Source organism: Triticum dicoccoides, chromosome 6A (assembly GCF_002162155.2).
Source record: "Triticum dicoccoides isolate Atlit2015 ecotype Zavitan chromosome 6A, WEW_v2.0, whole genome shotgun sequence".
Lineage (NCBI taxonomy): Eukaryota > Viridiplantae > Streptophyta > Magnoliopsida > Poales > Poaceae > Triticum > Triticum dicoccoides.
In genome coordinates this window covers 418,946,811-418,961,534 of record NC_041390.1, presented here as the reverse complement: position 1 = coordinate 418,961,534, position 14,724 = coordinate 418,946,811, and the positions used below count along the sequence as shown (strand labels likewise).

Sequence of the window (14,724 nt, the reverse complement as noted above, 5' to 3'; positions counted from 1 at the left end):
GGCATTGCTCGGATATGTTCGGACTGATTTTTCAGGGTGAAAACTTAGATTCTGACCTTGGCTGGTTGTATCCGGTGACGGCAGCGATTGAGCGTCGCTCCCTTCCTGAAGGTGTTGTTGTTGAAGAACTTCGGTGTTTGTATGATGTCATAAGATGGTTGGTGGAATATGGTCATTGTTGTAGTTTGCGAATCACGGATCCAAGCTAGGGTTTCATCTTCTTTTTTTCCTTGTTTATATATAACTTTGGTCTTACATGACTTTGTTATTTGTCAGCGTGTTTTTGTGTGTGTTGATCTTGGCTATACAGAAGATTATATATTTGTATAATTGGTGCAATGAGATCTTCAGGCATATATCAACCATAAACAAAATCAATCATAACAGAGCAATCATCAATTTGAAGGACTACAAGTTGTTTTAAGACTCGGTTGAACTTGTAAACACACTTTATGTTTTTGAAAACAAAAAAGTATCGAGCTGAGAACCGAAAGTATATTTACCACAGCTGACACCGCTACAGTTCGTTGGAGGGGGTGAGATCTTCACTCAGTTTGCCGCGTAACGAATTTCGGACGAGTCTCTCCGACCGCCACACAGCAACTTTTCCCAGTCACAGAAATCACACCAACTTCTTCCCCAGTTCAGCTCACATCTCCTTCAGTCCATTCTGAGGGGCGTCTCTACCCAACTCCAATGCCTTCCAAACCCTAGCCCTCACCCCTCGGCCCCTCGCTGCCATGCCAGATCTGAGCACCGTCTGCCCCGAACTGTCTGCCGACGCCGCCGTGGACCTACTGGGCGGGGATGCGGCCGCTGACCCCGCGACGGCAGCGGCGGCGGCGGCGGCGACGGAATCCTCCTCCGGCGGCGATGGCGCTCCCATTATCCCTGTGGAGTGCCGTTGGAGCGGCCGCGTGCGCGCCTTTGACGTCCAAGGCGCGGTCCCTGTGACCGCCTGCCCCGAGGCGCGCCGCGGCGGCGAGAGGAAGTCGTCCTTTGTTCCGCCCCCTTCGTCCGCGGCGGCCTCACTTGCCCCGGTATCGGGTCGGGTGCTCGAGGACTATGTGAACGAGGGCGTGATCGCTGTCACTGCCGGCGCAGTGGCGCGCAGAGGAGGCGGCCGGAAGAACTCGTTCTCTGCCCCGCTGCCTCCGTCCGCAGCGGCACCAGCGCCGGCATCGGGTCGGGCGCTCGAGGGGTATGTGGACGCCGACTTGGCCTCTCTCACCGCCTCTCCTGAAGCGCAGCACGGCGGCGGTAAGGAGTCCTCTGCCCCGTTGCATTCTGCCGCCACGGCGGCACATGCGCCGGCACCGGGTGTGAAGCTTGAAGATTATGTGAACGAGTGTGCGGTCTCTGTCACTGCATACCCCGAGGCGCGCCGCGGTGGCGGAAAGAAGCCGTCCTCTGCCCTGCTACCTTCGGCCGTGGCGCTGCTGCCAGCACCAGCGCCGGCACCGGATCTGATGCTAGAGGACTATGTGAGCAAGGGCGTGGTTTCTGTCACCGCCCACCCTGAGGTGCGCCGCGGCAGCGGGAAGAGGTCGTCTTCGGCTCGTTCGCCTTTATCCCCGGCAGCAACGGTGCTGGCGCTGGCATCGGGTCGGTCACTCAAGGACTATGTGAAGGAGTGGGTGGCGAGGAAGGTGGCGTCAGGTGCCTCCCCGCAGCATTGTGTGCTGCCATTCCTCAATGGTGCGCCCAAGGCGGTAAGGGTTTCTGCTCCTAATGACCGAATCACCAGTGGCTGATTCAGCATTACCTAGAATTGCTGTTCGACCGAAATTTATGTTTAAGGTGATTTACTCTGTGCATCATCAAACTTAACTATAAAATATCTCCACAACTGCATATTGTACCAAAATGCAACACATACATCTCAATTGGTAATACACCGTCGCAGCTAAGATCAACCAATGCTCGAGCAGTTTGTCAACAGATGTAAAGAAGCAAAGCCTTGATTATAAAACCATCACATTTGTCCTTGTGATACACAGATTTACTTTCTCTATCCACAGCTCACATATTTTCAACAGCATGCTGTCATAATTCCTAGTAGAGAACTTAGATTGATCACAGGTAGGCAGAGACATATATAAAGTTTACAATCGGCTGGCCAGCAAGCCGTCCGATCTGTTCTCAGGATCAGCCGACTGATGCTGTAACGCCCCGGTCAAACCCACAGGTTCCTCGCTGTTGCGCCTGGCTACCACCTAGGATCTAGACTGGCCCCACAGACCGACACTTCTTTTTTGTGCACATTATCCTCACTCGTGCGCACCCGGGATCAACTTCCTAGTCTCTCATCCTCAAATTGCTCCAAGCCAAGCATGCTTAACTTTGTAGTTCTGGGAGCTGGAAAAGAAGGTGCACCTTGTTGATATGAATAGTTTATCATTTGACGTCGGCCCAGCAGGAACTTTCCCTCCTGGCACACGTCTGTGCGTCCAGCCCGGCACATGTGCCATGCCTTGTGCCATGACAGGCCACACGCGCCATGCGCCACATGCCCGCACACCTGACCCACACACACTAACCGCAAGGGTTGCCTCTGATACCAATTGTAACGCCCCGGCCAAAATCCACCAGTTCCTGGCCGTTGCACCTGGCTACCACCTAGGATCTAGACTGGTCTTTCCTGCGCACTTTGTCCTCACTCGTGCGCACCCGGGGTCAACTTCCTAGTCGATTACCCATCCTCAAATTGCTCCAAGCCAAGCACACTTAACTTTGAGGTTCCTTTTGGATGGGCTCCTGGAAAAGAAGGTGCACCTTGTTGATACGAGTAGTATATCATTCCAATTAAGCCGGGATGTCACTGATGCCTAACGTGCCTCAACATTGTTTGGGGTCAAAGTTACAACCCATCTTCCAGTTGCGTGACTCAAGGCGCCATCTCGTCTTGGCACCTAGGTGGCGGCCTAGGTGGTCATTAGATTATCACAGATATTAGTCAAATCATAACAAACGACACTCATACAACAGAGAGAAAAATCAGAATAAACGACACTCATACGACACACATCCCACAACATCTCTCAAGCAAAAACACATTAAATCATCCAGTCCTTTCTCCCAGTGTTCTAATACCACCAGGCTGTCAGGTCCACTGCTTGCCAACTCAATCCTTGTCCTCCTATTTCTAACTCTTATACTTGTACAATTCTATGTGAGTAGAGGAGAGCAAGCAGAATCCAGCACCACTAGCCGCAGAGCTGACAGCTGAGAGGCAAGCAGCGGGGCAGAGGATGGATATGGGCAACAAGCTGCAAAGTAGAGTGGGGAGGGGGAGGAACAAAGAAGAAAGGGAATGAAAAAAGAGTGCCTGTGAGACGACGACGGAAGACAGGGAGGCTACAACATGCTCTGGACGGTGGCAACAGATGTCGGCTGGAGACGGTCAACAACTGGCATCAGCGGCTATGGTTCCTTCCCAGTTCCGAACCCTCTCTCCTAGCAAGCTGAAGACAAGATCTGAGCTCCCCTTTCCCTCCTAGATATCAGTCAGTTTAAGCGAGCAGCCACACTAGCCAACTGGTCAACATGTTAATATGTTACCGACTACACTGCACAGTGGTGAGCTGGCATGAACAATGTGTTTTTTCTTTGATCAATGTGGGCTCTGAGAAAAGTTATTTTATGCAGTATTAGTTCCAGTGCCGCCTTTGACCCCCTCTCCACTTTCACTCTACGAGTAGACCAAAGACCAGATCTGATCCTCCCTTCCGTCCTAGATGTCTGCCAGTTCAGGCGAGCAGCCACACTGTTTGTTGCTTGCCAAGAGGAGATCATGTTATTGACTACACATCACAGTGGCGAGCTGCCATGAACAATGTAAGGCTGTTCTTTGATTAACGTGAGAACTGAGAGATTTTTGTTTCCTTAGTTCCACTGCCACCTTTCGAATTGCTTGATGCTTAATTACATATTTCCAGTGGCGGAGCCACCTCCCAGCGACCCCGTGCAGCTGCCCGGGTTAGTCCAGAAAATCACGCCTAAGCAATGGGATTATGTATGGGTCAGAAGCAATATTTCCACGGGCAAATGGCAGCTCACAGTGCGTCACAGGTAGTCTTGCTCAGGCTCCACTCACGGGCTGGCTCCGCCACTGCATACACCTCATCAAACTTCATATACGCCTCTGCCTACCTGTTGAAAGTTAAAACTGCAGCTCATACATGATAACGTGACAAGTTTTCATAATTAAATCAACATTCGGACCAAGTTTCAGTTTTGATCAATTTTTATTGGCTTTGTATCTGATGATTCTTCGGATGTGCACAGGTTGAATGTCGTGTGTGCTATAAGATTATCCATCCCTTGGAAGAAATAAAATGTTCAGTTAGCCGTTGTGAACAAATGTTCCATCTGACCTGTGTGGTGGAATATATTGCAAATTTCACTCCTGAAAGCTTCAGGTGCCCTCAGCATGTAAGTTTAAATGTTATGAAATGGGATATGTTTAATATTGCATGTGCTGCACATTGGCAAAAACATAAGATTTTCCTAAAAATGCAAGTTATTTAGCTTAAAGAACTTTTGTTGTGAAGTTGTTGGACTTGTCTAGTTGTCATACTTGAGTATGCCAACCCTGTTTTGATATGCAGTATTCTGTCCACATGGATAATTGTTGCATTCAACATACAATTATGCTATACTAGATGGTTTGGAAACTAGGATGCAGTGTGCACTATAAATAGACACACTTATGGGTTATGTTAATACAATGTATTTGCAAATGACTCAAATATATTTTGTCTTTGACAGGCTGATAATTCATAGTTATGGTTGTCGATGTATGTCCTATTCACGACCACCACATGGCTTACTATTTGTGAAGGAATAAGTAAACGAAATAACACAGTACTCCCTCCATATCATCCTTTTGGACATGTCTTAAATTTTGACTACGAATATTGTTCTAAATATTTAGATTGAAAACTTGTAAATCATTTGTTTAGATTTGTGTCGAAAAGTATATTCATAATATTATAATTTTGTATTTTTTTGTGTATACTGCCGTAAGAATTAATGGTCAAAGGTAAATCGTGAAGACTGGGTCAGTATCCAAAACGACATGTATTTATGATATGAAGTACATTTTTTTTTGCATTTTGTACAGAGAATATTTTTTTAAAGGTATTTAAAAGGCCAATTCCTGTAGTTCCGATTTTTTTTGTAAGGTCATACTTAATTTTGATACACATTAATTGGACTTTCTTTCTCCATAATTAGGGTTGCATGGTTTGTAAGCAAAAAATGTTTTTTTGGCGCTGTGGACGTTGTACAGTTGCAGCACATACAAAATGTGCACCATGGCCTCTAATTCATCTAAAAGATGACCAAGGAAGTGCTATTTGCTGGAGGCACCCTTCCAATTGGCTCCTTCAAAATGAGGTCTATCCTTTATCCCTTACAATTCCTCAATTCATATTGTTATGCATGAACAGGGTAACTACTTTGCCCTCTAATTTACTAGTCCCTCTTTCATGAATAGATGAGGTTTTGGACATGAACACTCTCACGCAACTTTGACCATTACTTTTCATATGAACATGTTAGTAAAAAATGTTACAATCATAATATTTTCATGAAAATCTGGTGATACTAATCTCACTTGACCGATCTAAATGTTCTTTCATGTTTCTGGTAAAAGTTAGAGGTGTTTGAATGCAAACTTTCTAGGGCGTCATTTATTTACAGCCGGAGGTTGAATCGTTAAGTATTTCCAGAAGAAGAAAAACCCAGCACAAGTATTTTTAAGCATTTTTTCTAGGAATATGGTTTTCGGTTCCCTTGCGTCTGACTTGCATCTTTGTATTCTATTTGTGCAACTATGCTGAAAGCTGCAAATCTTCTAATGCATTTCATTTAAATTAAGCCACTTCTTCCTTGAATATCAAATCGGTGTTATAGTCTTTTGTTCTCAGTTTGGCCATAGCAAACAGGATACCTACTTTTTCAAGTTTCTTTTTTGAGCTTCCGTCCCTTTTAAGTTTTAGCCCAGTTTTTCCCTCTAATATAAGTTTCTTTGATCATACCAGAAGTTCATCACTGGAAAAATTGTTTTTGTTTTTCATATATGTTCACAGAAGAGTCTTTGTTCCAGATCTTGCTTCATAATTGCTCTATTCGGATGCATGAACAATACGAATCTCTATGCCATACCTTGCATACATGGTACTCCCTCCATAAAGAAATATAAGAGCGTTTAGATAACTAAAGTAGTGATCTAAATGCTCTTATATTTCTTTACGGAGGGAGTAGTTGATACAAGTATCCATGAATGCGTAAACATAACAAATATTATCAATGCACCTCCAGAATTTGCCCATACTCCATGTGGTCTTAAGAGTTCTCTTAATGTTTCACCGTTTGTATGTCTGTAAAATGACCATTGCTCTGTGATTCTTCTTTTATCTGTTAATAACAGATCACAAACTCATGTTTTCCAAGTCCCAATGAAAAATGATTAATTTTATGGAGTTCATTCTTTATAAAACCAGAACTCTCTGCCACGAGGAGCATTTAGTTTTCTGCTGGTTCTGTTCCAACTATAGATAAGCTTGATTCATGGTTTTGTGCACTGCTGATCCTTACATTACTTTCTTTTACCTCTAGATTATTAATTTATAGGGTTTTTATCACTTATGCTATTTTATATTACCAGAAAAAGTTGACTGCATTCCATACCTTTTTGTTAATATTTGTAATGCTTGAGGTGTCTGACAGGAGTACTTTGTTTGATGGTGACAGAATGCTGACCTGACAAACAACATAGAGGTTAGTGCTGGCATAATATAACTGTATGTTGCTACCTCCCTTTTCATATTTGCTTCTTTTAGGTTGTGTTGCGCTATTTTCTTAAATAGTTCATTTTCAAGGATTTCTTACTTGTTCTTGGAGTGTTAATGCTCTGTAGGCTTTAGGATGCTTTTATCCGGTACTCCAGTCTTTAAGCAGACCAATATTGTCGTCTTGTGCTCCCTCTGCATGATAAAATAGCTGATGTTTTGGGATGTGTTTGATCAGTTGTTTTAGAATCGCCACATGCAAACATTATTTTCATATACTTTTTTTGGTTTAATTATACATACTACTATGGCTGAAAATGTACAATGGAGACTGAAAATAAGTGAAAATCATCACTTAAGAATGGGAGGGTTACAGTCTTTGGAATACATGAAGATTTGGGAGGAACCTATTTAGTTTATTAATGCTGGAATGCTGCAGAAACAAGTTAAATGATTGTCTTGTTCCAAAAAAATAATATTTTTTCAAGAAGATTATCTGTCTTGCCTACCAGGCTTTTGTGCATAACTAATGATAACAATGCTTGTTTGACAGGAAGTCTTCTGCCGACTACCTCTTCCATATGTCAATGAAGAATTCAATATTGATTCAACCATTAGGAATTTCACGGCGATTGTTTGTAAACCGCCCTCGTACACACATATCAGGCGCAGTATCCTAAAGTAATACTTGCTGTAGTTATTCAATCAAGATATCTGGAGCTATTTACTTCCATTTGACTTCTTTATTGTGGAATGAGTTTCGTGTTCGTCTGCCTTACACCTCTACATGTCATCATTGTTTTCTTAATCTTGTAAAAGATGTATATTTAGTCAAGAAGAAACGCGCCGATTCAAGTGCCGAGACTGGGTGCACAAATTGCAAATCTGATTCTGTTTGCAAAGATGATTGCGAATGCAGGTATTCTTTCTAACTCTACTAATACATTTTAGATGCATACATTAATAATGAAATTTTGGCAAAACTATCTCTAGTTTGATATATGTGAAATGTTACCGTGTTCTTAAGATGGAACCTCTGACATGGCATTCTGGCAAAAGAGCAAGCATATGCATTTGTGGGTACTTATAAAATTGTTTCGATACCCAACTATTGTACTGAACATTCTAAGTTTCTAACCGAGATTGTGGGTCAGGAACGATACAATGAGATAGCGCAGGGAGAAGAGAGGAGATTTGGGCTGCCAGATGGGCCTGACTATACATTGTAATTTGTTTCTGTTTAGTAAATGTACTGCTAACTGGATACCGCATCATCCATGTTAGTTCACATTTGCTGATTAGGAATCCATGTCGCTTACCAGGCAAAACCACCACGATCACCAGCATCAAGATTGATTTGATCTGGTTTAGATAGGAAAATAAATTGATGTTGGAGTTGTGAAAATTACTTGGACTAAAATAGAACTTCACCATCAGTTTAAACAATTGATTATTTAGTTTTTGTATATTACTGTTTTGCATCATGTATAGCTAGCTCGGGAAAGTATAAAATAATTATTTTGACAATATTGACAAAAGATCAATGTGTTTCAAATCCAGATTTGATCAATACAAAGAGAAACAAAAAAGAGGTGAATTCTGTCTATTGTCAATCCAGATTTGATCAATACAAAGATGAACAACAGCTTTATGTTAAAATAGAGAAAAGTAAAATATGAGCTCCTATTCACAATCACCACAGCATATGGATTTGAATGCGCACTATAGATTCATCTATTGTCAAATCCTGTCAACTATGGGAGTACGGTAGCACCAAAATGCGCAGTAGTATTGGATTCTTTCTTTCTACTATAGCAAATGGAGTAATGTATTTTCTTGTTATTTGAACATTAATGCTAGATTACTGTCACGCGTGCATATTACTAATCGCCGAATAAGTTAGCTTGATTGTACAGATTTTGTGCATGTGTACGATGTAGATATTTACCTAGCAACCATACTTGTATTTATTTGACATACTGAAATTTGGCTGTCTTTTATCAGGGGTCTTTCTATGAGTTGTTCCAAGAGTTGCCACTGCTCAGATCTGTGTAGCAACAAACCATTCCGCAAGGATAAGAAAATTAAAATTGTCAAGGTAGTCCTGTCTTTCAAATGATGTGCTTGTATACATTTGGACTTTGCTTGCCAATTTATTCACAAACCTGTGTAGCAACAAGCCAGTCCACAAGGATATGTTTAAACTACTCTTCTAATTTTTCAAGGTCCACTCTTTTCCCCTTCGAGAGTTTTTGTGTGCCATGAGTTGTACTGCTGGGAAACAGCTAAATGAAGGGGCATATTGTTTATACATGGACCACTTGCATAAGCACTTCACCTAATTGCTAGACAATGCAAATGAATACACTAGTTCTGTTTTCCTCGGTGGCTGCCAAAGTGCCCACTGCAGTACTTCCTTCACAAATCCCCTCTCTTGTACTATTGGATGCAAAATGACATGTGGAAATGATAGGGGTGCGTTTTGGAGAATCGGTTGTGGTGTTATGCTTAATGAAAGATGTTTATTCTACTTCTTTGACTACAATAAACAACAGCCTTTTCCCTTTACAGTCAGAAGGCTGTGGATGGGGTGCTGTTGCATTGGAGCCATTGGAGAAAGGTGATTTCATAATTGAGTATGTGGGTGAAGGTACAAATTATTCTGCTACATTAAATATTTGTCTAATAGAAATAGCAAATAGTTTCTAGATGACTGCACGTATGCAATGGGGGAAATGACATTTTGCTTGTGCCCTCATTTTCACTGGCTTTAATTCATCTAATTTCATTTTAAACCTTATTTCAGTCATCAATGACGCAACATGTGAACAACGGCTTTGGGACATGAAGCGGCGCGGGGACAAAAATTTCTACATGTGTGAAATCAGCAAAGATTTTACAATAGATGCAACTTTTAAAGGAAACACTTCACGTTTTCTAAACCATAGCTGTGATCCCAACTGTAAACTAGAAAAGTGGTAATGATTTCTGGAACAAAAAGCTTGTTTTGCATTCAGTGATGGTAATTTTTGTTTTAAATGATGATGTACCTCATTGTCTATAACTCTATATGGTTCATCAGGCAAGTTGAGGGTGAGACAAGAGTCGGTGTTTTTGCCTCTCGTTTCATTGAAGTTGGAGAGCCCTTAACTTATGATTACAGGTATTTACGTCATTTTTTTCTTCAAAAGAGTACATATATTAATCTAATTAGGCAAAAATGAGTACTTCCTCCGTCCCAAAATAAGTGTCTCAAGCTTAGTAGTACAACTTTGTACTAGAGTTAGTATGAAGTTGAGACACTTATTTTGGGACGGAGGGAGTACATTATAGCAATATGGAGGGGCAATGAATATATTGCATCAAGTGGCCTGCTGCAATCAGCTCTAGCTGCTGATGAGTTTGTGACATTTGTAGTCAAGCTTGTAACATTCTGATCCGGGTATGTACCACCAAAGTGACCAAATTAGCATTTAACTACAAATATTGTTATAGTGAGCCAGCAACTTGTCCATCTGAGCTTGGGGTCTTAGATCAGTAGGTCACTTGCCTTGGATTGTGATCTTCCAGAGAATACACCTGTAGTAGCATTCCTGGGTTCCTGTTTGCCAATTTGCGTACAGTACTATAAGCCAGAATATGCTGTTTAACTTCCCTTTAGTAGAAACGAGGTTCAGTTGTTCCTGGTGTTCTCTGGTCTCAATTAGTTGTTCAAACCTAGGTCATATGGTCAGGCCCAAACACTTCTCTACCAAACTTGGGTTATATTATCTGGCCCAAACCACTCTGTGCAGTATAGACTGAAATGGGACATGCCTGCGATGAAGTACAGCGTGCTTCCATACCTATTTCAGATGGGCTAACAAAACCCTTTTTGAACAGCCCAAGTCCTAGCTATCCTGATTGCAGGGCATTTCGCTGGTTTTGATAGATTTATTCTTCACGCAGAGAGGATATAGTAATTCTGCATGGTTTAATGTATGCTAATCAGGGGGGCAAATGAAATGAGATTCTTTCCACCTTTACATCCATATTTCCCAAGACTGGTTATTTCTTTGAACAATTACAGTTTACTCCTTTCTTCCAGGTTTGTGCATTTTGGAGAGAAGGTTAAGTGCCATTGCGGAGCAAAGAGTTGCCAAGGATACTTGGGCAGCCAACTAAAGAATCCAACACAGAACGCTCTTGCGGCTGCGGCGCTTGAGAATAATAAGTTGCTCGTGCAACAGGGCGGCTGCTCTCCTTCAAGGGTCAAAACAGAGACTCGCCTGTTACCCTGGACCAACTGTATAGAGGTTCCCTTTAACTTGAGGAGCAAAACGAAGATAGACCGGATATGCTGGGGACACAAACGGCAGCGGACGTCCCTTTTAGATCCATCGTCATCTTCAGCTAGCGTGCAGCCATCAGATATTGAAGCTGGTGCATTCATTCTATAGAGAGCTTTTGGGCTAAGCTGAAGTCCTGAGTCGATTCTGTATAAATATATCATGATGATACACTCGTATATGAGTTCATTTGAAACGATTCTTTCACATTTGCTGATTCAGGACTTTTACGGTGTTGTAAGTTGTAACATTTTCTTCATCCCATAGTCAATTTTATAGTTGAAGTTGGAGAGAACACTCTGAATCTTTTGCAAGTTGTAAGCAGGTTTGAGCTGATTGTGTTTATTAACCTCCCGTTCATGCAAATGACCTGGTGTCGGCCGTGTTGAGCTTGTTTTCCCAAAGTTGCATGCAACCCATGACAGGTGGTTGCATCCTCTTAGGCCTCTTTTGGTTTAGAGGATAGAAGTATCATGGGAATAGAGAAAACATACATAGGAAGTGAAATGACACGTATCTCAGATACCATTTGATTCATAGGATTTATTGAGTCTAGATTAATGTAATTTTCCTTTAAATGTTAAGGATTTGTTCTTATTCTGCATAGGAACAGGAGTCCATTTCTACAAGTCAAAGAGCTTCAAAGAATTCTTTCCTACAGATTCATATCCTTTAGAATTCCTACAAAACTCCTGTAAATCAAAGGAGGCCTAAAATTCTACACAACGACATGACATGACATGCAGTTCTGATATGGTCGTTGAGGTTTGCGGACAATTCAGCAGGGAGAGAATGGAGAGAAAAAGAGGATTTGATATACATGCCTAATTCTTGCTCCGTGGAGCATTCTGAAAGAGCGGAACAGCAGTGGTCGACGACCCTAGTACCTTCTTTTGAGAAGATCAAGAGGGCCTTTCTTTGGGCAGGTTCAGACAAGATTTCTGATGGCTTGAGGGTTCTCAACCTCCAAAATATGCCAGAGCTTTGGTTAACTTGGGCAAGTCTTGCAATAACACTGGCATGGATCTCTTATATGCAGCCACCACCATCAACTGCATGGCTTTCTTATCGAGCATCGACATCTCCAAGAGATAGATTCTTATCGAATAATCACCACAAGCAGCATTAGTACCCGAATCTCCGCACCATCAGAACTGAATCAGATTCGCCAGAGTTCAATAGGTCCACGACAGACAAGAATGGCTTCTAACAAAACTTTCAGGAAATAACAAAATAACATTTGCTCAATACAAGGCTTATTCTTATATTCATAAACCATGCAGCCAGAGACAGGCATTTCCATACATTCGCTCACACTGGCAGAAAACGCTAACCATTTTCACGTCACTTGTCCATAACAAAAGTAATAGGACAGGAACAGGAAATCTCTAAGAACAAACTGACGCAACACAAGCTCGTTCAGACCAGCTAGCATCACCATCAGCAGCTCTTCATCCTCTTAACAGCCCCCCTCTCATCCTTCTCCTGCGCAGCATCGTCTTCCCAGCAAAGGAAAGCATCCATCTTGGAGCCGCTCTCTAAATTGCCATGAACGTTGCAGTTCAGGACAGATCTTGGTGACCCGGTGGAGTCTTCGCCGACAGCAGTGAAGCTCTGGTAGATGAGAGCGCCCCCGTCAGGCAGCTCCTGGACGACCATGTTGGTACTATCATAGACCCCAACATTCAGCCTCTCCCCCCAGGTGCCAGCAAGGTTGCGACCGCCAAAGATGGTCACAGCAACAGAGAATTCAGACGGGCCAAAGGATCTCAGCACCATGGAGGCAGGGTCCAACCCCATGACCTCATAGCTAGCATAGCTGAAGCCGTCCTCAGGAGTGACATGAATGGTGGAGAAAGCAGAGCCATGGATGGCGTTCATGGAGTAGCCACATGGCTCGAAATCAAAGTCACAGATCTCCATCTCCGGGATTATTTCAGAGATGCCAGAGAGCTTGGTCATCTCCTTGGCACAAGATGTGTAGCCATCAGCAGAGGTCTTGAAGAAGACAGAAGCTTTCTTCTTGTCCAGACCAGTCATGCACATCTCAAGGTTGACCATGGGCTGCTCAGGCTGCTGGGTGGCATAGTAGACATGCCACTTCTGGCCTGGCTTTGCAGGATCACCAATGACATAGGCATTGCCGCCAGACTTGAGTCCACCAAAGTAGCCATTCAGGAAGGCAACCTCATCAGAGAAGTTCTTGTGTGGAGAAGGCTGTGCCTCAGGGAATATGAATGTCCCACGGGAGTACTTCACAGCAGCAAGTGGCAGGGACAACTCCTCAGCAAGCTCAAGAATCCTTGGAATGGCCAGCAGGAGCTTGGTGTAACCGCAGGTCTTGATCACAACCTTGTACGGGTAGATGAAGAGGCTTGATTCAGAGAGGACATACGAGTCAAACTTGTCATTAGAGAGCTCAGATACAATGGTGCACTTGGCAAGATCAAGAACCGAGTCGATCTGGGCACGAGAGAGAGCACGCAATCCCCTGCCATTGGGGTCAGTGAAGACTGGCGCTTCAGAGAAGGTGATCTCCAGGCGCTTCTCATATCCCTCAAACCCAATCGCAGAGACGGCCATTGTTTGAGAAGGTTGGTAGAGGAGGAAAGGCTTTGCTGGTCAGAGAAAAGCAGCTAGCCAGAGAAATTTTAGGAAGATGAATTGAAAGCAGAAGGGAATTCTAAGCAATTAGGATGGGGGCGCGAGAGGGATTATCAGGATGGCTTCCTGGAGCACTGCAAAACAGAAGCAATTGGAAGTGAGCATCTAATCATCAACAAGATATAAAAAGAAAAGAAAGGAGGAACTCAATTGATTGGATACATACGTTTGAGTAGGCAGCGGAGCGGAACTTCTCAATGCCTCCTGCAGGGCGGACGTCCTCGATGCTGTAGCCGAGGGGAGCTTCGTACATGAGGGAGGAACGACTACTGCTGGACTTTTTACCACCCTTGGATTCCATAGCACATCAAATTCTGCAGTGGGTTGGTATGGGTTAGAAACGATGAAGCACATAACATATTGCGAGGTAGAAAGTAGTACTAACATCCTTCTGGGATTCCAGTTTCACTAGGCACATAAAGTAGAGGAATATTTCACTAATCTCTACTGAATTATTAGTGTAGGTGATATTCGACCTGATTTGAAGATGAAGATTCCAGGCATAACAGAAAGGGAGGAAAACATCATGAGATAGAAACGAATTGACATAAAGCAATATTCAGGTCAGCCAAAATCTACCACAAATTGATGTACCGAACAGCATATTCGTACAGTAACACGGATAATTCCTGACTGTGTTGCATATATTTCACAAAGTCTGTGAAATTACAGATAATCTAGACGACGGCGTTTATTTACTTTTCCTATCCAGCCTAATTAACGGGACGAAAAGGAATATGATCCCTACTAGGCACAGTAAACAAATTTCTACCACGGATCAAAGACGCCTACCGAATAGAAACAACATGAGCTGATGGAGAGAAATCTTACAGTTCCAGGAAGAACCTCGGAGGCGCGCGTCGAATCTGCTGCTCGTCCTCGTCACAAACCTCGAACAGGGAGCAAGCGACGGATCTGTCTCTCCCCCCTCCTCA

General features: G+C 43.2%; 2 protein-coding genes across 2 annotated transcripts; one reads left to right on the top strand and one right to left on the bottom strand.

The window, feature by feature from the left end:
• Nucleotides 1-570: 570 nt before the first annotated feature.
• Nucleotides 571-11,491, top strand: LOC119317078 (histone-lysine N-methyltransferase ASHR3-like). The gene is made up of 11 exons (XM_037591478.1): nt 571-1,712; nt 4,288-4,434; nt 5,239-5,400; nt 6,760-6,786; nt 7,351-7,468; nt 7,617-7,716; nt 8,802-8,895; nt 9,369-9,447; nt 9,604-9,775; nt 9,880-9,960; nt 10,885-11,491. Exons 1-11 carry the CDS (start codon nt 741-743, stop codon nt 11,234-11,236), a joined length of 2,304 nt encoding a protein of 767 aa, XP_037447375.1. The 5' UTR covers nt 571-740; the 3' UTR covers nt 11,237-11,491.
• Nucleotides 11,492-12,325: 834 nt separating this feature from the next.
• Nucleotides 12,326-14,038, bottom strand: LOC119317079 (S-adenosylmethionine decarboxylase proenzyme-like). The gene is made up of 2 exons (XM_037591479.1): nt 13,956-14,038; nt 12,326-13,863 (listed from the first exon to the last, which is right to left on the bottom strand). The coding sequence occupies exon 2, from the start codon at nt 13,706-13,708 to the stop codon at nt 12,566-12,568; it is 1,143 nt and encodes a 380-aa protein (XP_037447376.1). The 5' UTR covers nt 13,709-13,863; nt 13,956-14,038; the 3' UTR covers nt 12,326-12,565.
• Nucleotides 14,039-14,724: the final 686 nt, after the last annotated feature.

Bases quoted from the DNA above. Each gene is read 5' to 3' on its own strand.
- LOC119317078 (XM_037591478.1), top strand. From the start codon at position 741: ATGCCAGATCTGAGCACCGTCTGCCCCGAACTGTCTGCCGACGCCGCC. The intron at 1,713-4,287 runs GTAAGGGTTTCT...GGATGTGCACAG, and splicing joins TCAATGGTGCGCCCAAGGCG to GTTGAATGTCGTGTGTGCTA. The intron at 5,401-6,759 runs GTCTATCCTTTA...TGATGGTGACAG, and splicing joins ATTGGCTCCTTCAAAATGAG to AATGCTGACCTGACAAACAA.
- LOC119317079 (XM_037591479.1), bottom strand. From the start codon at position 13,708: ATGGCCGTCTCTGCGATTGGGTTTGAGGGATATGAGAAGCGCCTGGAG.